The sequence below is a fragment of the Anabrus simplex genome, chromosome 3, assembly GCF_040414725.1.
Source record: "Anabrus simplex isolate iqAnaSimp1 chromosome 3, ASM4041472v1, whole genome shotgun sequence".
In the NCBI taxonomy this organism is placed as follows: Eukaryota; Metazoa; Arthropoda; class Insecta; order Orthoptera; family Tettigoniidae; genus Anabrus; species Anabrus simplex.
In genome coordinates this window covers 81,235,476-81,261,986 of record NC_090267.1, presented here as the reverse complement: position 1 = coordinate 81,261,986, position 26,511 = coordinate 81,235,476, and the positions used below count along the sequence as shown (strand labels likewise).

Genomic DNA, 26,511 nt, shown 5'->3' with positions numbered 1-26,511 from the left:
AAATAACTATTTCATTTTTGACAGCAAAATTTACAAACAGTCTAAAGGCCTAGCAATGGGTTCGCCTGCTTCAGGTATTTTTATCTAACATATTCATGGATTACATTGAATATTATAAAATAGTGGATAAAATAGATGGATTAATTACATGGTTGAGATACGTCGATGATATACATGTATAGACTAGCATGTGGTCATTTAAGGAGCAAAAAGAAGAAAAGAAAAACTTGAAGATCCTAAATTTATATAGTATTCTCATTCAGTTCAACCAAAATTTTATGTATTGATCATTTTTATAATATTTCTCTTTACTCTTTGATATGGTGTATTAGGACAATACTTCTTTAAATTGTAAAACAAAAGCGCAACAGATCCATCTTGCACCGTGTCTGACTCAGCACTGCCTGTGCTTTCTTCCCTCGCTGTGGAGGAACTACCGCTAGGAGGGGTTGCGCGTGCATGTTCCAAGGTTGAAAAACGTCGCTCTTTCAAGTGAAAATAATCCCATTGTCCTCAGAATTACGGTTTACGACTTCTAAAAGCTTTTTGGCATAACCTTCGTAATTATGTTTGGCTTGTTTTTCTTTCCAGAATCAGGATCGATTGATTTATCATCATGAAGTGTGGACACAAGAATGACATTCCTGTGTTGTCTTCCGATGTATGACACTAAGGGCCATTTTCTCCAAATTAAGTTAAACCTGGTATAAATTAAACCCATTTAACTTTAGTACCTAGTTTCAACCTGCGTCCATTTTCTCCACCAATTTCTGACACTTGTTTTGTTTAAACTAATGATGTCAAGTCTGCGCTACTGTTGGCTGTACTGAAAGAATAATCGAAGGCATGGTCGATTGGAATTGGCCAATCAGAGCCAAGTAATTCAATGACCGATATTTTTGTATTAATATCAGCTGTTTGTGGCGAATTAAAGCTATCGTACTTATTCTCTTTGGTATGTAGTGAATCAAGAAAAAATCGGCGGGATATTAGCTTTACTGATAAATAAATTGTTTACATTTGTGCGAAGTGTTGTGTCGTATAATTTTACCCATTGTTATTTCTTGGAACACACTTCTTTTTCTTATTTCCCTCTAACATGCTTTACCATAAACAAGTACCGTGGGCCTAATACGCGTTTTTGATGTCTATATTGTCTTACGGAACACACAAGAACGTTTAAATATTAAAATCCTGGTCTTTTAGCAATATTTCTTTCCTCAGAAAATCAACATTTATGTGAATTTCAAGGAAACAAATTCGAAGCATGCTATCTCCTATTAAAATCCATCGCCTTCGGCCAGGATCAATCTCACAAACCTCGGATCCAGCAGACAGACCACTGAGGATGTATTATTTGGAGATGTATTACATGATTCTATTTTCGTTTATAACATAACAAAGTTCGCGGTATTTAGGTATGCATAATACTCATCTTTCGATAGCATTAATATTTCTATTGCTGGTGTGCTGGCAATAGTTATGATGAAATATTCTTAACTATAATTTATTGCTAGTTTACTAGCAAGCATGAGACACTTTATTATTTTTCTGATCCCATAAATATATAATCTAGTGATAAATTGTACCACCACCTCTCCTACCGTGCCGGCCAACATTCTGATGGTAAGAATATTTCTGACCAACTGGATTCGAACCGTCTATTCACGCTTTCGGATGATGCAAACCTGACTCTTTAATGATCTCAGCCATCAAACCAGATACGAGCAGACGGATGTATTACAACATTTATATAGGAATATTTTTATGCTTCACATTACAGTATTCATACCACCAATAGTATTTCATATAATATTATGAGACTGCAATTTAGGGCCTGTGGTCCCCAATGTTAATGAGAAAAATGCCTACTGCATAATATTTTAAAGCAACCAGAATCATTGTTTCTAGCGAAATAGCATTATTTCGTGTAGTTGACATTTTAAATGAATCCTTCCTTGCTGTTCGCTTATGAATTATAAATCCATCAAAAACTCCGTTACATCCGATTTTCCAAAATTATAAATTTTTGTTGGAATGCACCTTCTTAACCTCACTTGCACATCAAAATTAACCAGACTTATTCTTCCATTTTTCTAATGCTAATACTACGTTCTAATTTTAGTATCTTTTCTATTTAAGTACTGCAGTACTGGTAGTCAAAACTAACCCATCAAGAAGGTTGAATATAAACAGCAGTTTAAACCTACAATATAGAAGGTTTAACTGTGCACCAAGTTTAAACTTGATACAAAGTTTAAACCAATGAATGTTAGTGTAAACTCAGACTTAAGCCAGATTAAAATAAACCTAGTTTAAACTCATTTGGGGAAAACAGCCCTCAGGTAGTTCCTTTATTGAAGCCAAACATACTAGTATATTGTTGTCTACCTTTGGTTGCAACAAACTGTGGTGCAGCTGTCTATTTTTTTTCTTTCGGAGTACTAATAAAGGGCAGTTTTTTTCTGTTTTAGTTCCTCGATAAGATCCAGGTCACCGAACCAATTATCCGCAGTTATAATTTAATTTAATGCAGCCAATAATTTGAATAAATGTTCGCTTAGAATACCACATGTAGTTCTCTGCGTTAGTCACTACAAAATTTGGTCAAGGACGCCACTGTTTTTCCACATTCCTGGAGGTGATGGCGATCACGATTGTTGCACACCCGACACATAGCCCTCCTGCGGATCATGATGTTTCCTATTGTCACATGTTCTGTGATGGAAGCTATGTACCGCAAATGGTATCATGACATGTCGTAGCTCATAATTTGATTGTTTCCAGTCTTGAGTGATCATGGCATCCATGGTATAAAACGTGCTCCATATTTCCTTTTTCATTGAATGAAGTTCTTGTAGAATGTTGTTATGTTGCAACCTGAACCAAATAAGGGTTCAGCCAATCGTTTTAACTACTTCAGCTGGCTTGTTACTAAACGGGAAAGGCCCTTAAGATTGTCTCCCACAGTAAATTTCCAAATTTTAGGAATAAAACATTCTTGAATAAAGTAGAGTGTAAATTTTTATTTCATGTTTGTTTGGTTTCGATGGTGAGAACTGTAAATTGAAAATGTTAAGGATCCACCTTTTCAGTACAATGACAATTTATTGATGGCAGTTAGATCATATGTCATTTAAACAAGATTGGTACTAGTTTCAAAGCTCATTGCACGTCATCATCAGCCAGTGAATCAATTGGATGGTCACATGCCAAATTGAACCAAGCGCCAAAATCAGATTTTTCCGTAAACTGGTATAACATGAATGTAGATAGTAATATCTTTCTTGTGCCAAAGTGGTCTAAAATTACCATGAACCGGGAGGAAGTGACATCACAAAGTTGTTGTGGCATAAGGTTGGTTATACTGATTTCATTCTGCCAGAGTGAACCAAACACGAAAAGAAGATGGCTTTGGAAGAAAATGGTCCACGAGCGAGGCATTTGATTTCATTCAGAAACATTGCAGAAATAACAGCAGATATCCAGAGTGACTTAAGTTCTGGCTCCTCAGACCTGTTTGACACTGAGGAATGGGAAGAATGTATGAGTGGAGGCAAGTTTTGCAATATTTTTACATTAAATATATTTAGTTTATTTTGAGGTTAGTAAGAACAGCTCTTCGTTTGCCAAAACAGACCATGCTTTTCGCGCATTTATACTCGAGAGTCATAGCTTGTTCTGAGAGCCATTGTTACCATACTCAATTCATTGTATCCAAAGATAAATAGTTTATTTTTATTACTTCTGCGAGTTCATGAGTGGAGGTCGTAGGGGTACACTCTTTGGAGTTGGTTCACTTTGGCATATGTTTCCAATGGTCGCTGTGATGTATTTGGAGTTGGTCCGGTTTGGCGAATATTTCCAGTGCAAAATTGTATCGCTTACAGGTATTTTTCTGTAACTTTTTCAGAGCCAAATACAGATGAAGAACAATGTAGCACAAAGAAGAAAAAGAAATTAACCAACAGAGAAAGGGAAAATTGAACAGAAATGGACAAAAGGAAGAAGAGAATGGAGAACCCCCACATTCAGTCCCATTAGAAACAAGAAAGGCAACTCTGCAAAGTGGGAAAAGAATGTTAGGAGCGTCAACAGAGCCAAAGGAACGGCATACACAACTGTGAAAGGAAGACTAGTTCCTGAAAAACACTTCATAGATTATGAGTGTAAATGTTTAAAGAAGTGTCGTACTAAAGTGTCGAAAGACAATAGAGCATTTTTTGGTCAGTTTTACAACTGTAATTCTTGGACTACACTAACAGCACTGATTATTGGCTCTATAAAATGCTACGGTGTCAGCTGCAGGTGAGTGAAAAATGTAGGCATTTCTTCAAGAAATCTCAGCCGAAAATACTTCAGACGTTCATGGGGATGCTGAGGTATGCAAAGACATGTTTATGAAGAGATTGCAAGTAAATAGAGATAAAATTCATAGGGCACTGCTGGAGGCTAAGACAGGTACAATACAAGACCAATGAGGGTGCATGAACCACATAAAGTACCTCCAGTACTGTAGACCTTATTAGAGAACACATTGAAAGCTTCCTTGCAGTTTATAGCCACTACACCAGGAAAGATTCAGATAAGAAGTACTTGAATACTAATCTAAATTTGAGTTTAATGTACGGGCTATTTCTTGAGAAAGTTAAAGAAGAAGGTTGTGTTCAGAAACGATAATAGCATGGTCGGACAGCTGCGGTGGTCAGAACAGAAATTTCAAGATGGCTTGCTTCTGGATATTTGTGGTCCAGTCTTCAGAGATAAGCATTAAAGAAGTTATCCACAATTTCGCTGAATAAGGACATTTTTACCTACCTAACGACAGTGCATTTGGAGATATAGAGAGGAAGCTTAAGTATGACTTGGAGGTCTATGCTCCATCACAGTGGCATGACATAATTTCATGTGCAAGAGTAAGGAAAAATGCTTTTGAAGTAAGTGTAATGGAAACAGAAGATTTTAAATGCACTGAAATTTTGCAGCAACATCTTGTTAACCATAAAAAGAAAGATTCAGCTGACAAAGTTGAATAGCTTAAGATCAAAGAAATGAGATTTACGAAAGGTAAGCCTGGCATAATGGATTAAAAATACACTCACAACAAGGACTATGAATACTTCAATAAAAGACTAAAGGGCAGACCAACAAACCTTGGTGAACTTGATCTTCCAATACTCTACACAAAGGGTAGACCTCTGAGTGAAGACAAGCGTAAAGGTGTGAGAAGTCCACTGAAATAAGTCCCTCCAATATATCATTCATTTTATGAAATGATTCACAAATGCTAGTGTACAAAACATCACTACTTTTGAACCCGTGAGGAAATCGGTATTGAATCTGCATGAAGTATGATTTTCAAGGGTATTCATATGCAGTTTAATTTGAAATGGTACTGGTACATGGATTTTATTTTACCAGGGGTATCAGTTGTATTTTGTTAACTTTTATTTGTTCATTCATCTTTGTTTGTAATGTCTAAATGTGAATTAAGAATAAATCAAAATACTTTGTATGCCAAAATGGACCAACCATATCCTGATCATCTGGAAAAAGTAACGTAATTCGGAATGGAAATGTGCTGCATGGTTCCCGAAAGTATAACAAGAAAAGTATAACTGTGTAAATTGTTGGTACAAAATATTAGAAAACAGAGTCAACAGCAGAATTTTCAATTTAACTGTAACTTTGAGCCTTAATTTCTCAGTGTATTTCTTTTGGCACTTAGTTCGATTTGGCATATGACCATCCAATTGAGCAAATCACAACTAATCAAAAAACAATATAAAACAAATGACAAACACCTACAAAGACAAATGTTAAATAGTAACAAGTTAAACTTGTGGGACAAAATGATGAGAGTATGGTGCTTGTCATATGTTTTACATTGTTTTTTTGATTAGTTGTGATTTGCTCAATTGATTCATTGGCTGATGACGATGCGCAATGAGCGTAGAAACTAGTACCTATCATTAAATTGGATAGGAGATAGGGATCTGCTCTCAGATGGCCTTCACTTAAACCGCAGTGGTACATGTAAGTTAGGAAATTTGTTTGGAAGGGTAATAGGGAGGTACATTCAGGGAAATGGGGTTGTCTAGGGAGCGGCGATAAGGGTACAGAGATCTGGAAGTCAAGTAAGGATGACATAAAAATGTTAGTGTTGAACTGCAGAAGTATTGTAAAGATAAGAATAGAATTAAGTAATTTAATAGATATATATTTACCAGATATTGTAATAGGAGTTGAATCATGGCTGAGAAATGATATAATGGATGCGTAAATTTTCTCACGGAACTCGAGAGTGTTACATGTAACTAATCTCATTATTAGACCTGTATTGAACTATGCTATGATATACTAACAATTTGTTGGTTATTTTGATCCACCTTTTCAATACAAATTGTTAGTATATCACTCGAGAGTGTATCGTAGAGATAGGATAGGAATGGTGGGAGGAGGAGTTTTTCATTCTGGTGAAAGAAGAATCTGTATGTTACGAAAAAGTTAAAGATAAGAAAAAAGAAATTCTAGGTGTAAAGATAATACGCAACTTCATGTCTTTGGAGTGCACAGACCGGGAAAGGGTAGCGCTGACACGGATTCAGAATTATTTGATACGATAATCAGCTATGTGGGAAATGACATGGAAAGAAATGTGATTGTAGTGGAAGATCTGAATTTACCAAATGTCAGTTCAAGCAAGTTGCTTTACGTCGCACCAACACGGATAGGTCTTATTGCGACAATGGGTCAGGAAAGGACTAGGAGTGGGAAGAGAGCGGCCGTGGCCTCAATTAAGGTACAGCCCCAGTATTTGCCTGGAGTGAAAATGGGGAAACCACGGAAAACAATCTTCAGGGCTGCCGACAGTGGGGTTCGAACCTACTATCTCCTGAATACTGGGTACTGGCCGCAGTTCAGCGACTGCAGTTATTGAGCTCTGTCGAATGTCAATTGGGAAGGAAATGCGAATGACAGGAAGCATGACCAACAAATGGCAAATAAGCTAATATGGGAAGGGCAGCTGATTCAGAAAGTGATGGAACCAACTAGAGGGAAAAATATCCTGGATGTGGTGCTGTAAAACCAGATGAGCTCTATAGAGAAACCAAAGTAATAGATGGCATTAGTGATCATGAAGCTGTTTTTGTCGTAGTTAAAAATAAATGTGATAGAAAGAAAGGTCTTAAAAGTAGGACTATTAGGCAGTACCATATGACTGATAAAGCAGGCATGAGGCAGTTTCTAAAAAGTAACTATGATCAGTAGAAAAAGGTAAATAAAAATGTAAACAGACTCTGGGATGGGTTTAAAGCAAATGTTGAGGAATGTGAAAACAGGTTTGTACCTTTAAAGGTGGTAAGGAATGGTAAAGACCCACCTTATTATAATAGAGAAATAAAGAGACTAAGGCTGATTCTCCATGAGCAGATAAAACGCCGCTGTTAGCCCGTCTGACCGCTCAAACTTTTCCCCTATACTACACGAACGGTTGAACTGACGCCTGTAAACAGCGCCAAAAACGCTGACAACATGCGCAGCCATTCTCCACCAGCGATAAACCTGCCATACTATAATGATGGATGTCGTACAAATAGGTTGTGTTGTTGGAGCTGTTCATCTACAGTTATTAGCAATATTAGAAAAGAAACCTGGTAAGAAAAGACGTTGATGGACTCACCCTGTGTTATCGAATAGGCTCGCCACTGGACAATTTCATTTAACGTTTTGCGAACAGAGGATCTATCCGGAAATGTTTTTTCAATATTATATAATGTCAGTTGCTTCATTCGATGAGCTGTTGAACTTATCAAGGTGCATATTACTAAACGTGTGAAATGGTAGTTTAGGGGAAGGCCTGAAATTTAATTCTCAAATATTTATATTATTAGAAGTCTTATCGATAAGATTACATAACCAAAGTTATATAGAATGACATTTCCGATCATTTATGTCTCATACATGTTTACCGTACTGGCTATGATAACAGAGACATTTATGAATTTGTATTTTTGTTGCTAAGTCCTTATCAACGCCCCATGAACCTACTACGCTGGCTTAGCAGGGGGAGAGGTGATCCTCCCAAGTGGCGAGTCCCAGGTGGCGGATAGGGGGGTCCTAACCGACTTGTCGGCGGACTTGAGGGAAATAAAATACCTTCGCGGACCAAACACAAAACCCCCCTGTGGATAGGGGATGCAGAGGAAGAATACACCCACAGTATCCCCTGCCTTTTGTAAGAGGCGACTAAAAGGGGCGACCAAGGGATGATCCAATTAGAACCATGAGACTACTTGTAATTAGTACCATCACGCAAGTAACACCATGGGCCGCATTTACTTGCGCGTAGTACGACTATTTTAGGTACCGTACGCAATAGGTTTGTGATTAGTAGCGACAGTGTGTGAATCAGAATGTGGGTCCTACAGTACCTGTGATTCGTATCCTTATATGAGCGACACCATGGGGTTAGCGACACCATGGTTCTGCCTTATCTATGCTCAGTTCCCACTATGTGAGAAATTCCACGGTATAGTACGAGTCCCTGTGGTTAGTCCACTAATGTGAAGAACGCCATAGGTTTGCGTTGCCTGTATATAGCGCCGCAATGTGCGAAACACCATAGGTCTATGTTACATGTGCGCATTACTCTACCTGTGAATAGTACCATATGTGTAGAATACCACGAGTCTACGCTACTTTTGATCAGTACCGCAACGTTACACATAGCATGGTTCTACTTTCCTAGCGATAAATACCATTATGAGGGGCTGATAACCTGGATTTTATACCCGTTTCTACTATAAGCATAATCGATTCAGCATCGTGCTATAGAAGCAGTTCGTTGGTCAGTAATACTATTGTTTTATGCCACCTTCTGTGCATGCGAGATATTGTGGGTCGGATCCACTGATCGTTTTAAATTCATATCTGTCCATCCATTCATTCTTCGCCCTCACGCTTTGAATTCTGCTCAGTGGAGAATTTTGGACTCTTTAAGTTTAGGGGCCGATGACCTCAATGTTAGGCCCCTTTAAACAACAAACATCAATCATCATATCATCGCCGAACCAGGAGAAAATGGGTACATAGAGACGGGGAATAAACACCCTGGATGAAATTGCAGTTTAGGGGAAGGCACCTAAAATTTATTTTTTAAACACCTACAATAAGTTATTGGTCCTATCGTAAAGTACTGCATAACAAAAGTTAGAAAGAATACAATTGCCAACGGCCGTAGCCGTGTTGAAACACAGGATCCCTTGAGATCTCCGAAGTTAAGCAACATTGGGCGTAGTCAAGGTTTGGATAGGTTGCCAAGCGCTGTTGGTGGGTTGTAAGGGAATGGAGAAGCAGAAAGGAATTGGCCACCCTACCGTACGCAAACTTCGGCTCAGGCACGCTTCTGCGGAGGTCGGTCCTGCCTTCGGGCAGAATACACACTTACCTTTATGTTTTATTCAGTTTTATCATACTGACTATGATAAGAGTGGTATTTTAGAGTCGGAAGAAAACAAAATGTGAAGGCCTACAATATCAAAAGCGCATAACATTCATCAACAATAACATTATATTGACCATTGTTTGTTGTGATGTTCTTTGTCTCTTATGCTGCCACTTAACTCCGATAGATGGAATTACTCCTGCGTACAGAGTATAACAGCCTGACTGAATATTGGCAGGAAATAGCAGGGGAGTTAGAAAACTTTCTTCTTTAGCATTCAATTCCTCTGGTTCATGCATTTCCTGATACTGCTAGTACGTAACATAGTGGTTCATCAAGGTATTTCAGCTATGCGATCCATACTCTGACGCACTGTTTTGAATGAGTAGTGTGTACATTTAAGGAAGAGGCTCACTTAGTAGTAGTATGACCTGGTCAGAATTATAAAATTGGCCTACTCCAAATTATAGCACCACAATTCAGTAAATAATTCAAAATTCAACCGTGAAAAGAGACGTTTCTTAAGGAAAGCTGCTTCCGCTTCATTTTTATTAAATCTATATTCATTTTACTCCAAATTGGCAGTGAAAAGGGGATTTCTCCTCTGGCTTTGAGGAAGAATTTGCCTCCAAGTCAGATAGTTTCTTCCCCCGCCAGTGTAGTGAATTGAGATTTTCCAATTCATCGTGTATTCCTAGGAAACAGAATAGTAAAATGGCATAGTTTTTGCCCTGGGACTCTCCACTATTCGAATCCCCCTCCCCCCCCGGGCCAAAAAAAAGACTAAGAGTGTTGACGGATCACGGCTGTCTGTGGCTTGGTCATTCCAGCTCTGAAAATTTGGATTGTTAGATTGGAAGCGAAGTACTGTTCAAGTGAGAAAATGCGTGGTTTTTCATTTGTGAGTATTTCATGTAAAAACATTGTTTTTAATCGTGTCATTCGTACTGACATCATTGTAATGAGCTATGTTCATTTCAGCTGGGAAAATGGTCTTTCTGAGGATGTAAAAAGGCAGGTGGAGATTGAGTGTCTGCCATTATAATGCTCCCCAACTTGATTGTGACTGGTGGTAGGCAAGCGGGCCTACCGTTACAATGAATATTCCCTAACCCAGTCTTCATATGAGAAAAGACGTTTGGTGACTTTCCCGTCGCGTTTCTAGGGTAACGTTAAGAGCTATGGAATTTAATACAATATTGCTCGCAACGTGTACACTAGCTAACCTATAATTCTGTATACAATGTAGAATTCCGTAGCGAAGCCTTGAGTACATCTGCTATTCAAGAATATACTATACTTCAGGCAGTTCCTGTCGTGTGACAGAGGCGGATGATCTGCTCACTACCGAGCTCGATAGCTGCAGTCGCTTAAGTGCGGCCAGTATCCAGTATTCGGGAGATAGTAGGTTCGAACCCCATTGTCGGCAGCCCTGAAAATGGTTTTCCGTGGTTTCCCATTTTCACACCAGGCAAATGCTGGGGCTGTACCTTATTTAAGGCCACAGCCGCTTCCTTCCCACTCCTAGCCCTTTCCTGTCCCATTGTCGCCATAAGACCTATCTGTGTCGGTGTGACGTAAAGCAAGTAGCAATAAAAAAATAAAAAAAGATCTGCTCACCGCCGCCATGTGGAGTATGATTCACTGTTCTGCTGCTAGCGGGAATAACGCCTCTGCTGGCGTTAGACCCGCCTGCCCGCTCATGGACGCGTCCACCTGCGGCGTGCAAAACGCCCGTGTAGACAACTCCACAAATACCCTATAGTTCTGTTCCGCAAGCGGGTTTGTAGCTGGCGAACAGTGGCGTTTTACCTGCTCGTGGAGAATCACCCTAAGAAGGAGGTGCAGATTCGAAAGAAATAGAGTTAGAAATGGCTGTGGAAGTAAGGAGAAATTGAAGGAACTTGCTAGGAAATTGAATCTAGCAAAGAAGGAAGCTAAGGATAACATGATGGCAAGCATAATTGGCAGTCATACAAATATTAATGAAAAATGGAAGGGTATGTATAGGTATTTTAAGGCAGAAACAGGTTCCAAGGAGGACATTCCAGGAATAATTAATGAACAAGGGGAGTGTGTATGTGAGGATCTTCAAAAGGCATAAATATTCAGCCAGTTGGTTACAGGGATAATGTCCAGATAGAGGAAGTGACTAATACTAAAGAAGTATTAAAATTAACCTATGACAGCAGTGACATTTACAGTTACAAAATTTGAAAACTAGGAAAGCAGCTGGAGTTGATAAGCCATAATAGCCCCTGTATATAAAGGAAAGGGTGATAGGCATAACCCTTTCAGACCTGAAAGAAAACTGGCTGTGTGAATTTTTGTTTGTACATCAAAAACTGACTAAAATGCTCTTAAATACATATATTTTAGTTTATTCTACAAAATAAAAATTAACATCTGAAAAGAAGCACCCGCACAATTGTGCGTGTCAGGACTTACTTCACTACTTACAAAAAAGAAAAATTACCTCATTGCATGTGAATATACATAGGTATATGATCAAATGTTCTATTTTACAGTGGGGAATAATTTAAAACAGTTAAATCTTCGTTCAAACACAAGTAAACATTACATTTACTACATTGAGGAGGAGTTTTGCTCTTACTGCCCTTTTGGCAGCAGCAGCTTGTCGTCAGACCTGAAAGAAATGTGGAGGTGTCAAAACATCAAAAACTTACTAAAATGCTCTCAATTGCATGCATGTTTTTACAGTTTATTTTACAAAATAAGAACTATCGGCTGAAAAACAGGACCCACACAATTGTGCATGTCAGGACTTCATTCACTACTTGCAAAAAATAAAAAAATTAAAAAATTCAGCTCAGTACATGTGAATATGCACATGTACATGATCAAATGTTCTATTTTACAGTGTGGAACGGTTTTAAACAAATAAAATCTTATACATTACATTTCTCATGTAGAGTACGAGTTTTTCTTTCACAGTCCTTTTTGTGAAAGCACCCAGCACTCCTGCATGCATTGCCTGTAAGGAAACCTAGCCCGCACATATGTGCGTATCAACATTCAAAACCTCATGGTATTACGTACGATGTTGTAAGTTCACAATTTACGTTTGCTACACAATCTACACACTTCATTGATTATATTCTCATATTCAGTAAAGTTTCTAGATTAATATGAATGCAATAAATAAATACTTACTTTAGGCATTACTGCTTCCCGCCATATTGCTAATGAACTGTATTTTTAAACTCTTCTTCCTGCCCCCTGGTGGTCAAGTACTAAATAAAAACAGCTGAAGTACGTGCTATGTGTCCCGCACAAGCACTGCAGTCCGGTCTAGCGCCAAGAAAACATCAAATAAGCTCAAATATAAATAAAATACGAACCCGCACAATTGTACGTACACGGTCTGAAAGGGATAAAGCTGAAAATTACAGGCCAGTCAGTTTGACATGCATTGTATGTGAGCTTTGGGAAAGCATTCTTTCTGATTATATAAGACATGTTTGCAAAATTAATAACTGGTTTGATAGAAGCGGTAATTAGAAAATTCTAACACTCTTTATTATCCAAATAATGAATAGGAGTCAGCATGCCTTTTCCTTAAGATAACAATTACTTGAGTATTGTACATTGATAAATATATAAATGTACCTCCACAAGACTTAAATCATAAATAGATATTTAAACATCCACTTGCTCCCCTTGCTTATAGACTTCGATTCATGTATTTTTTAAGGTTGATGGCTTACATGAAACTGCAGATACAGCCTCTGTCCACCACCAAAGGCATGTGAATATTCTTGAGTTTCCCAGTGCGGGTTCCTTTGAATATTTGACCATCGGCCATAAGGTGAAGATCACTATCACAAATTTGCATCTGATGGATTATTTCGCATTTAAAAAATCGGAAATAGATGGAACACCTGTTTCTAACTACAAATCATTGTGTTATGTTGGATACAGACTTTTCAGTGGAAAGTTTGTTTTGTTTATAAAAGGTTGAAATTCTAAAATGCAGCGTTAGATTTGTTGTCCTTAGCTTCATAACAGTCAAGAAGAAACACAGTCTGGGTTCGGGAGGGAATATCTGTAAATTATATCTGTTTTCTCCCAGAACAGCAAACACCAAATTACGATGCTGGACGTCTACAAACCCTGTATAAAGCAATATGGCATCACGATTACGCATTGCTTGCTCAACAACCAAATTACCTGTAGAAATTTTTGAGTGCTGGTGTCTTTGAAAATGGGAGTCACAAATGTAACATTCACTTCTTCGGCTATATTCACGATTTCTTCCCGTACTTCAAAGGAGGTTATTTCTGGATATTCCAATATTGTAGGCTTATCGTGGTAATCAGGCAAATTTCTGGTGTATGGCCCCTTCACTGTTTTCGTTGTGTTCGTGGTCGACGGAAAAAGCTTTGGAACAGCGCCCGGTTTTAATCTTGCTCTCTCACCTTTAAATTCAAACGCATAAATTCGGCAGTTGTTATCAAAATGCCTAATCAGTTTATCGGTAGAAAATAGGAATTATTTCCCTTCGTAAATCGGACTTGTCCAACAAAATTTTTGTGAAGTCACCGGGTTGAAAATAACGGGAACACCCTTTAATACTTTCGGTCAGATTCTTCTCACCAAAGTTTTTCCTTCTAATAGCATGTAACCATTTCTTCCTCATTTCAATATTTTGTGGAAACTGGTAAAACGAAAATGGGCTTCCCTGATATTTTCAAAGAGGAACACTGCAACAGTTCGACATAGTCAGGAAAATAACAATTTAAGCAACTTAAATTCGTGAATATTTAGCGGCATGAGTACACAGGAGATAAATGAAGAGCGCATTGCGCTTACCCACTAAAACAGCAGTGCGCTCTGTCGGTGCTAGTTCTGTACATTCCTATTGGAGTGTATCATGATTGACCGGTCTAAGGCATTTGACAGGGTAGATTAGGGGAGACTACTGGCAAAAATGAGTGCAATTGGACTTGACTAAAGAGTGACTGAATGGGTGGCTCTGTTTCTAGAAAATAGAACTCAGAGAATTAGAGTAGGGGAAGCTTTATCTGTCCTTGTAATAATTAAGAGGGGAATTCCTCAAGGCAGTATTATTGGACCTATATGTTTTCTTATATATATCAATGATATGTGTAAAGAAGTGGAATTAGAGATAAGGCTTTTCGCAGATGATGTTATTCTGTACAGATTAATAAATTAGTTACAAGATTGCGAGCAACTGCAAAATGACCTCGATAATGTTGTGAGATGGACAGTAGGCAATGGTATGATGATAAACTGGGATAAAAATCAGGTTGTGAGTTTCACAAATAGGAAAAGTCCTCTCAGTTTTAATTACTGCATTGATGGGGTGAAAGTTCCTTTTGGGGATCATTGTAAGTACTTAGGTGTTAATATAAGAAATGATCTTCATTGGGGTAATCACATAAATATGATTGTAAATAAAGGGTACAGATGTAAAGGAGAGGGCATATAAGTCTCTGGTAAGACCCCAACTAGAGTATGTTTCCAGTGTATGGGATCCTCACCAGGATTACTTGTTTCAAGAACTGGAAAAAATCCAAAGAAAAACAGCTTGATTTGTTCTGGGTGTTTCCGACAAAAGAGTAGCGTTACAAAAATGTTGCAAAGTTTGGGCTGGGAAGAACTGAGAGAAAGAAGACGAGCTGCTCTACTAAGTGGTATGTTAATATAGATGTTGATTCCCATAGGGCCATGGCCAAGCAGGCATCAATTTTTGGTAAAGAGATAAAGTCTCTCATAGTGCATTGGCACTGCCGATGGCTCCAAGTAGCCTACGCAGTGGCCTCCTCGGTATGCACTAGTCAGCGTCTTGGTAGGTGTGCTAGGTACCAAATGATGAGCCCAACCTAACACACAAGGGCGAAACGCTGGCAACCAGGAATTAGTTAGCTGGAAAATTTATAATGTCCAATAACAGACCATTTATATTGGTATTATAAGTGGTATGTTCTGAGCTGTCAGCGGAGAGATGGTTTAACATGACATTAGTAGACGAAGAAGTTTGAGTGGCGTCTTTAAAAGTAGGAAAGATCACACTATGAAGATAAAATTCAAATTAAGAGGACAAATTGGGACAAATATTCATTTATAGGAAGGGGAGTTAGGGATTGGATAACTTACCAAGGGAGATGTTCAATGAATTTCCAATTTCTTTGAAATCATTAAGAAAATGCTAGGAAAACAAGAGATAGGGAATCTGCCACCTGGGCGACTGCCCTAAATGCAGATCAGTATTGATTGATTGATTGATTGGTTGATTGATTGATTGATTGATTGATTGATTGATTGATTGATTGATTGATTGAAATTGCCATTGTATTGAAAATGTGGATCCTTAACATTTTCAATTTACTGTAATTCCAGTTCAGTACGGAAGATAGTGAAGTTTCTAACTTTTAATGGTAAGAACTGTCGAAAAGGGCATCTACCACAAAAACCGTGAAGCATTTTGTCAGTTGTTGTGTTTTCTGTATATTATAAGAGTTCTGGTAGTTGTGCACAAAAGCGGTGGCATGCGTATTACGTATCACGTTTTGGAGCAAGCCAACCTTCTACTTTTGTTGCTGCTCTAGTATCACGATCATCGAAACATATGCAACACATCAGAGTCTTAAAAACCTTTTAATATTCATTACAAGGCTGCATTTTTCGATTCCATCACAATTACTCCCCCAGAGTTCCTGGAGATTCTTCCTGTTTTCTCTATAGGCCCCTGCTAGGTACAGTAATCCGATGAAAGCCTTTATTTCTATAACATCCATGGTTTTTATATCTCTTTCTCTGGAACAAACAATCTTTGATGCTTTCCCTGCACTGATTTGTGTATCTCGGCATCATCATCATCTTGACCAACTCCAGTTTCCCAGGTGTGGTATACGAGCCCTCCCATTTTGCTTGGTCCATGAACCATTGTTCGTTCACAATCCACTCCCAATCCTGACCTCTCTCCTCTCTACATCCTTCTTCACTAAGTCTGTCCATTTTACTCTAGGTCTGCCCACTGGTCTCTTTCCCCTTATTTCTCTATCATACTCTTTTCTTGCAGACCTATTGGCACTCTTGATAAATAATCTTTCAAATATAGTTACCGTGTGTTTAATCAGCTAGCTACTGACATTAAGTCGTCATAATTTTTTGTCTGTCACATTAATACCACTAACATGTTTGCAGTATCAGCATGTTAACTCTTATATGGATACACAGTTAAGATGGTGTGATTGTAAGTTATAATAGACTTGAGATTCATTATTTTATGAACTATTGCTGTTTCAGGGAGCATGTTTGCAGTGTGACAATGTAATTCGTGGTACTCCTGTACGTCTGGAGATGCAGGATGCTACCACAAAGGATTTCTGCAGCACTTTCTGCCTCAACAAGCATACTAAGAAAGAACAAGCTGAACAGAAGAGAGGTAAGTCTCTGATGTGGTTTAGCGCAATTCAGTGGCAGGACAACTTATTGCAGGGGTTTGCAATTCTGCAGGACCAAGGAAACACATCGGCGTTCTCTTAAAAATACAGTAAAACCTCATTAAGACGTTTCTTCAGGGGACAAGGAAAAAGAACATGTTAAGTGTGCTACTAAATCTATATATATATATATATATATAAAATAAGAGTTTTGTCTGTACATTGCCCAGAATTTTTAAAGAATGGTATTTCTGTATCAGTCATGTCCACAGTAACAAGGAAGTGCATTTTTTACATTATGATTATAGACTGTTATGCCTTTCAGCGTTCAGTCTGCAAGCTTTTGTGAATTTACTAAACTTCGCCACAATCCTCTATTTGCAACTAGTGCAGTGGCCTCATTTAGTTCTATACCTCTTATCTTTAAATCGTTATAAACCGAGTCTAACCATCGTCGTCTTGATCTCCCTCTACTTCTCTTACCCTCCATAGCAGAGTCTATTATTCTCCTAGGTAACCTATCCTCTTCCATTCGCGTCAATGACCCCACCACCGAAGCCGCTTAATGCGTACAGCTTCATCCATAGAGTTCATTCCTAACTTAGCCTTTATTTCCTCATTCTGAGTACCTTCCTGCCATTGTTTCCACCTGTTGTACCAGCAATCATTCTCGCTACTTTCATGTCTGTTACTTCTAACTTATGAATAAGATATCCTGAGTCCACCCAGCTTTCACTCCCGTAAAGCAAAGTTCGTCTGGAAACAGTACGATGTAAAGATAGTTTCGTCTGGGACCTGACATCCTTCTTACAGAATATTGTTGATTGCAACTGCGAGCTCACTGCATTAGCTTTACTACACCTTGATTCAATTTCTCTTATTATATTACCATCCTGGGAGAACACACAACCTAAATACTTGAAATTATCTACCTATTCTAGCTTTGTATCACCCATCTGATATTCAATTCTGTTGAATTTCTTACCTACCGACATCACTTTAGTTTTCGAAAGGCTAATTTTCATTCCATACTCATGGCACCTATTTTCAAGTTCCAAGATATTAGACTGCAGGCTTTCGGCACAATCTGCCATTAAGACCAAGTCGTCAGCATAGGCCAGACTGCTTACTACATTTCCACTTCACTGAATCCCTCCCTGCCAATTTATACCTTACAGTAGATGATCCATGTAAACTACGAACAGCAAAGGTGAAAGATTACAGCTTTGTCTAACCCCTGTAAGTACCCTGAACCAAGAACTCATTCTATCATCAATTCTCACTGAAGCCCAATTGTCAACATAAATACCTTTGATTGATTTTAATAATGAACCTTTAATTCCATAGTCCCCCAGTATAGCGAACATCTTTTCCCTTGGTACCCTGTCATATGCTTTCTCTAGATCTACGAAACATAAGCACAACTGCCTATTCCTCTCGTAGCATTTTTTGATTACCTGGCGCATACTGAAAATCTGATCCTGACAGCCCCTCTGTGGTCTGAAACCACGCTGGTTTTCATCCAACTTCCTCTCAACTACTGATCGCACCCTCCCTTCCAAGATGGCAGTGAATACTTTGCCTGCTATACTAATTAATGAGATACCTCCGTAGTTGTTACAATCGTTCCTGTTCCCTTGCTTATAGATAGGTGCAATTACTGCTTTTGTCCAATACTAACACTCCATGCTACTCTTACTACTCTATGAAGCCATTTCATCCCTGCCTTCCCACTATACTTCACCATTTCAGGTCGAATTTCATCTATTCCTGCTGCTTTATGACAATGGAGTTTATTTACCATCCTTTCCACTTCCTCAAGTGTAATTTCACCAACATCATTTTCCTCCTCCTCATGAGCTTGGCTGTTCGCAACACCACCAGGAAGATTTCCTTTTATGTTGAGAAGATGTTCAAAATATTCCCTCCACCTGTCCAGTGATTCCCTGGGATCTATTATGAGTTCACCTGAATTACTCGGAACACTGTTCATTTCCATTTTCCCTCCCTTCCTAAGTTTCTTTATTACTGTCCAGAAAGGTTTCCCTGCTGCTTGACCTAGCCTTTCCAGGTTATTACCAAAACCTTCCCGTGACTTCTTTTTGCAATCAACAACTATTTGTTTCGCTCTGTTTCTTTCATCTATGTACAATTTCCTATCTGCTTCGGGCCTTGTTTGGAGCCATTTCTGATAAGCCTTCTTTTCACGTTCACAAGCTGCTCTCACTTCATCATTCCACTAAGATGTTCGCCTTTTCCCATCTTTACACACAGTTGTCCCTAGGCATTCCTTTGCTGTTTCTACTACAGCATCCCTGTATGCCACCCATTCTCTTTCTATATCCTGAACCTTTTTACTGTCTACTGTTCGAAACTTCTCACTAATCATGTCCGTGTACTTCTGTCTAATTTCCTCGTCCTGGAGATTTTCTGCCATTATTCGTTTGCAGACAGATTTCACTTTCTCTATCCTAGGCCTAGAGATACTTAGTTCACTACAGATCAGATAGTGGTCTGTATCATCGAAAAATCCCCAGAAAACTCGTACATTCCTAACAGATTTCCTGAATTCGAAGTTGGTTAAGATATAGTCTATTATGGATCTGGTACCCCTAGCCTCCCATGTGAAGCGGTGAATAGCCTTATACTGGAATAATGTATTCGTAACTGCTAAACACATACTAGCACAGAAGTTCAGCAAATGCTTCCCATTCGCATTAGCTTCCATATCTTCCCCACATTTACCAATCACCCTTTCGTATTCTTCAGTTCTATTTCCAACTCTTGCATTGAAATAGCCCATTAGCACTATTCTATCCTTGCTGTTGACCCTGACCATGATGTCACTCAATGCTTCATAAAACTTGTCACCTCCATCCTCATTTGCACCTTCACGTGGTGAATACATTGAGACAGTTTTCGTCCTAATTCCTCCAATTGCCAAATCTACCCACATAATTCGCTCATTTATGTGCCTAACAGAAACTATGTTGTGTGCAATAGTATTCCTGATAAACAGCCCTTCCCTTTCTAACCCCCCGTCAAGTACACTTTATAATCTATCTCTTCCTCATTATCTCCCCTTACCCGAATATCACTTACTCCTACCACATCCAAATTGATCCTCTTTGCTGACTCTGCTACTTCCACTTCTTTCTTCCATTATAAGCCCCATTAATATTTACAGCTGCCCATTGAATTCCATTTCATTGGCCAAGTTGTTTCCAAGGAGTCCCTCGCCTGTCCAATGGGAGTGGGACTCCGTTACTCCCATAGATTCGAGGCTTGCTTAAAATGTTCTGAGCTCGGTAAATTCATGAAGCATGATGCTACCCTACTTGCACATAGTCCAAGTGAGGACCTCTCCTCTAACGTGTTATGGACCACCGGTGGATTGTATAGTCCTAGCCGCCTGAGCACAGGGAGGGCCATGACTCAGAATATGTCCGAGATGCCCACTCCCATTCCATAGCGACTGGTATCCCGACTCTCAGGACCACTTACTAGGCCACTCAGCCATTGCCCATGGTTCACAAACTAGGATGTGACTACAGTAACCCACACCATGAACCACTTTTCTGTAATTTCAGTCTGTCTGTCTGTCTGTATGTACACACATCATGAGAAAACGGCTGAGGAGAATTTAATGAAAATCGGTATGTAAAATCGAAGAATGACCCACTACAATGTAGGCTACAAGTCATTTTATTCACACTGAGTAAAATGGCAGTTTATGGAAAGGCCTAAAATTTAATTCTTAAATATTTGTTAATGTTGTTAGTGGTCCTATTGCTGATACTACATAACTAAAGTTGTATAGAATTATATTTCCGATGCTGCAGGAGAATTCTATTCAGGTTGATCGACTAATAAAGGGATCAATTTTTCTCTATATTGATAGCCTGGAGAAATTCATTCACGGCCTGATGAATAGTCAATGAGTTAGCAAAATGATGTTATATCTGGCTATAGAATATGTCCACGAGACATGTTGCGGTGGAAAAATGCAAGCCAGAAACTGACGTTATGTTCATTTTCATGCATAAAAGCCCTGAGGCAGCTTGTACATTTGCTTGATTTGTGTTATTTTGAAGTTCCTGGGGACATTCTTGAAGGGACTCTTTCTTTTTTTCAGACTGTGTTAACTAGTCGGCTATTAAAATTCCACCTGGTGTTACATCTGTAGTGAATCTTTTTAGTTATGTCGTCCAGCAGGGCTAACCATGAAGGCGATTTGGGAAGAAAGGCTGACTGCTGAAGAAAATTCGGGCTTATTGATTCTGTGATGCTGCTTTCTCCATAATTAAATTTTATTAGTGCGCATGGTAATGCACAAAATGTGTATATTGGTAGGACTTTTTAATTATAGTCTAAACACCACCTTCATCACCACTCATTACCGCCACCCTGTCGTCTGTTTGTGCAATAAGGTTAATCAGTTTCGCCATTCAAAATCAATCAATTACTACTGATCTGCATTTAGGGCAGTCGCCCAGGTGGCAGATTCCCTACCTGTTGTTTTCCTACCCTTTTCTTAAATGATCGCAAAGAAATTGGAAAATTATTGAACTTTTCCCTTAATAAGTTATTCCAATCCCTAACTCCCCTTCCTATAAACAAATATTTGCCCCAATTTGTCCTCTTGAATTCCAATTTTATCTTCATATTGTGATCTTTCCTACTTTTAAGGACACCACTCAAACTTATTCGTCTACTGATGTCCTCCCATGCCATCTCTCGTCTGACAGCTCAACAGTTCAACAACAATAAAAGTGTTTTAATTTAATCCATCTATTCAAGAGTACAACTCTGGATGATTGTTTTTAGGCTGAAGATGCCCTTAATTGAGGGCGAAACATGTCCCATTTAACTGTGAGTCTATTTATGTAACCACTATAAGTGAAAATAAAAGTATTGAATAGGTGGATTAAATTAAAACACCTTTATTGTTGTTGAAGTGTAAATTTTCAAAACGGACCAAAAACGAGATTTATAACATGTAACATATCATTTAATTGAGCAGCTCGTCTCCTTTCTCCCAAAACTCCTAAATACCCTCATAACCATGTACAGATATCTGTACCCTTTATTAACAATCATATTTATGTGATTACCCCAATGAAGATCTTTTCTTATATTAACACCTAGGTACTTACAATGATCCCCAAAAGGAACTTTCACCCCATCAACACAGTAATTAAAACTGAGAGGACTCTTCCTATTTGTGAAACTCACAACCTGACTTTAACCCCGTTTATCATCATACCATTGTTCACCGTCCATCTCACAACACTATCGAGGTCATCCTGCAGCCGCTCACAATCTTGTAACTTATTTATTACTCTGTACAGTATAACATCATCTGCAAACAGCCTTATCTCTGATTCCACTTCTTTACACATATCATTGATATATATAAGAACGCATAAAGGTCCAATAATACTGCCTTGAGGAATTCCCCTCATAATTATTACAGGGTCAGATAAAGCTTCGCCTACTCTAATTCTCTGAGTTCTATTTTCTAGAAATATAACCACCCATTCAGTCACTCTTTTTTCTAGTCCAATTGCACTCATTTTTACCAGTAGTCTTCCATGATCTACTGTATCAAATGCCTTAGATAGGTCAATCGCAATACAGTCCCTTTGGCCTCCTGAATCCAGGATATCTGCTATATCTTGCTGAAATCCTACAAGCTGAGCTTCAGCCGAATAGTCTTTCCTGAACCCAAACTGCCTTCTGTCAAGCCAGTTATTAATTTTGCAAACATGTCTAATATAATCAGAAAGTATGCTTTCCCAAAGCTTACATACAATGCATGTCAAACTGACTGGCCTGTAATTTTCAGCTTTATGTCTATCACCCTTTCCTTTATACACAGGGGCTACTATAGCAACTCTCCATTCATTTGGAATAGCTCCTTCAACCAAACAATAATCAAATAAGTATTTCAGATATGGTACTATATCCCAACCCATTGCCTTTAGTATATCCCCAGAAATCTTATCAATTCCAGCTGCTTTTCTAGTTTTCAACTTTTGTATCATACTGTAAATGGCATTGTTATCATAGGTAAATTTTAATACTTCTTTGGTGTTACTCACATCCCCTATCTGGAAATTATCCTTGTAACCAACAATCTTTACATACTGCTGACCGAATACTTCTGCCTGTTGAAGATCCTCGCATACACACTCCCCTTGTTCATTAATGATTCCTGAAATGTCCTTCTTTGAACCTGTTTCTGCCTTAAAGTACCTATACATACTCTTCCATTTTTCACTAAATTTTGTATGACCACCAATTATGCTTGCTATCATGTTATCCTTAGCTGGGTCTTTGCTAGATTCAATTTCCTATTAAGTTCCTGCAATTTCTTCTTACTTCCATAACCGTTTCTAACTCTAATTTCTTTCCACTCTGCACCTCCTTCTTAGTCTCTTTACTTCTCTGTTATAATATAGTGGATCCTTACCATTCCTTACCACCTTGAAAGGAACAAACCTATTTTCACATTCCTCAACAATTGCTTAAAACCCATCCCAGAGTCTGTTTACATTTTTATTTACCATTTTCCAGCAATCATAGTTACTTTTTAAAAACTCCCTCATGCCTATTTTATCAGCCATATGGTACTGCCTAATAGTCCTAATTTAAATACCTTCTTTTCTTTCACATTTATTTTTAACTACGACAAAAACAGCTTTGTGATCACTAATACTATCTATTACTTCGGTTTCTCTATAGAGCTCATCTGGTTTTATCAGCACCACATCCAAAATATTATTTCCTCTAGTTGGTTCCATCACTTTCTGAATCAGGTGCCCTTCCCATATTAACTTATTTGCCATTTGTTGGTCATGCTCCCTGTCGTTCGCATTACCTTCTCAATTGACATTTGGTAAATTGAGATCACCAGCTACTATCACATTCCTTTCCATATCATTTCCAACATAGCTGATTATCTTATCAAATAATTCTGAATCAGCGTCAGCGCTACCCTTTCCCGGTCTGTACACTCCAAAGACATCAAGTTGCCTAGTATCTTTAGAGAAGAGCCTTACATCCAGAATTTCATGTTTTTCATCCTTAACTTTTTCGTAGCTTACAAATTCTTCTTTCACCAGAATGAATACTCTCCCTCCTACCATTCCTATCCTATCTCTACGATACACACTCGAGTTCCGTGAGAATATCTCTGCATCCATTATATCATTTCTCAGCCATGATTCAACTCCTATTACAATATCTCCTATTACAATCTCTAACTGCTCTAAAATACACTGTGCAAGTAATGCATTCTGAATTTTGGGATTAAAGAATACACAGAATCTCTCATACACAACACCATCTACTTCATGCCGGGAAAAAAAAAAAAAAAAAAAAAAAAAAAAAACTTGAATATGTTTAGAAGCATCCGCCGTATCATCCGGCATTACAGCTAAAAATTTTTGTTCGTTTAACCCCTCAGTAGATTCACAATTAAGTATTTAATTTATTTTCCACCTAGTCGATACAATGATTGCTTAAGGCAATTTTTAATGGTCAAAAGTGGTACATGTTTCGTATATTATCAACATCTTCAGCCACATAACACTGTTTAGATGAAAAATATATAAAATTGACAAAGTAATGCTTTAGAGGAAGTGTCCTTAAAATTAACATAAGATTGACAAGATTAAAACAAACAAATAACTCAAGAGAAAATATATAAATTATTTCTACAATAGAAAGCAGTCGTCAAGGAAACACTTGTACAATATTCCATAGAGAAATTGTCCTAATAAATATTCTTTTCTTAATAATTCATGAAAAAAGATAAATTTATAAATTAAAAATTATACAATTTATAAGTAATTATCGAAACGAAGAAATCCTGATATCACAGTGCGGCTCTTATTATTAATGTAGAAGAAAATATAACTAATTCCTAGTTGTCAAATCTTATTAAGCCTGCTTTCCTTTGGAACAGTAACTCCTGTCATTCTGTCACAGTTTGCGCCGGGTGTAATATTGATGATGCAATCTTCCTTGCTCTTGCACCTGAGGAGGTGGAGGAGCGGGGGATATAGGTGTGTCAAGAACTTCCTTGCTGTCACCTATAGCTTCAACTGAGGAGGAACAAGTTGTAGGGCTATCTGTAGGTGGAGAAATTCCAATTCTTTTTTCGTGATCCTTCTCAAGCATTTTCAAATATACTAGAATTTGATAATATAATGGATTCTTATATTCTACAGCCTCATTAAGGTTATCATTTTTCTTAACAAGTTGGTCTAGATGAATGTACAGGTCTTCATATGTGTTCATTAAGCTGCCCTTTTTTAACTTTTTTATGATGGTCAGGTCTTGTTCTATGTTGGTAAATTTATGACCTGTGGCAGTCATGTGTGATCCCATTGCTGAGAATCTTCTATGTTTTTCAGCATTCACATGTTCCAAATATCTCACTTTAAAATTGCGGCCAGATTGTCCTATGTATGTATTCTTACATTCAAAGCATGTGAGTTTATATATTCCGGAATCAAAAAATTTATCTTTTTCCGAGAGATTTATTGTATCATGGTTAAAAATACTATGTTTCATGTTGTTATTGGTGGAAAATGCAATTTTGAAATTTTTTCTCTTAAATAAATTTGTTATTACATGAATGTTTGGATTATTATATGTGAACTTGATATATTTTTCAGTTTTACTAGGTTCGACTGCTAATTTAGATTGTTGCTTCTCCGAAAATTTATTAATTATTTTATCAATCATGTTATTGTTGAAACCATTCAAGAGGGCTTGTTGTCGGATAAACAACAGTTCTTTATTCCTTTCAGATTTGGATAAAGGAATACTAAACGCTCTGTTAACGTAACTATAATATGCTGATCTTTTCTGTGCCTCAGGGTGTAACGAGTTGTTCTTGATAGTGGTCAGTGTGAAAGTGGATTTTCTGTGTATTTTGAAAGAAAATCCTTTTTCTTCTCTTGTTGTGACTATGTCCAGAAAATTCAGTGATTTTTCAACTTCTTCTTCTAAAGTGAATTTTATATTGGAATCCAAATTATTCAATATATTTAAAACTTTATTGCTATCGGTGACTCTGTTATCTATTATAGCGTAAACATCGTCCACATAACGTGTCCAAAAATCCAAACCCTCTATTTGATTAATAATTTTCGTGTGTTCCAAATAGTCTAAGTATATATTAGCCAATATTCCTGATGCTGGGGCTCCCATTGAGAGTCCTTTTTGTCGGTAAATTTTATTATTAAACGTAAAATAATTTTGATTTAACACGAATTTTAAAACATTAATAAAATCTTCAATTTCTGGTATGCTTACTAATTTGTTCTTCGTTAAATTCTTCTTAATGATTCTGATAGTGTCTTCTATTGGAATGTTTGTATACATGTTGGTTATGTCAAACGAACATGTCGTGTGAGATGATCCAAGTTTAAAATCTTTAACTTGATTGCAAAAATCCACTGAGTTTTTGATAGGTGTTTTACAATGAAATACGTATTTACTTGATAAGAAATTATGTATAAATCTAGAAGTTTTATAAATGGGGCTATTTTTGAAATTTATGATAGGTCTAATCGGTTCTCCCTGTTTATGTAATTTCGGTAGTGCTCTCGCAGTCGG

At 37.8% G+C, this 26,511-nt stretch overlaps 1 protein-coding gene across 3 annotated transcripts in view; it reads left to right on the top strand.

The window, feature by feature from the left end:
- Positions 1–26,511, top strand: part of Scm (Polycomb protein Scm) — a 478,066-nt gene that overhangs the window by 155,187 nt on the left and 296,368 nt on the right. For all 3 annotated transcript variants that reach the window (XM_067142594.2, XM_067142591.2, XM_067142593.2), the window contains one exon: positions 16,742–16,880. In XM_067142594.2, coding sequence (XP_066998695.1) covers positions 16,742–16,880 — 139 coding nt within the window. The remainder of the gene's footprint in view (positions 1–16,741; positions 16,881–26,511) is intronic.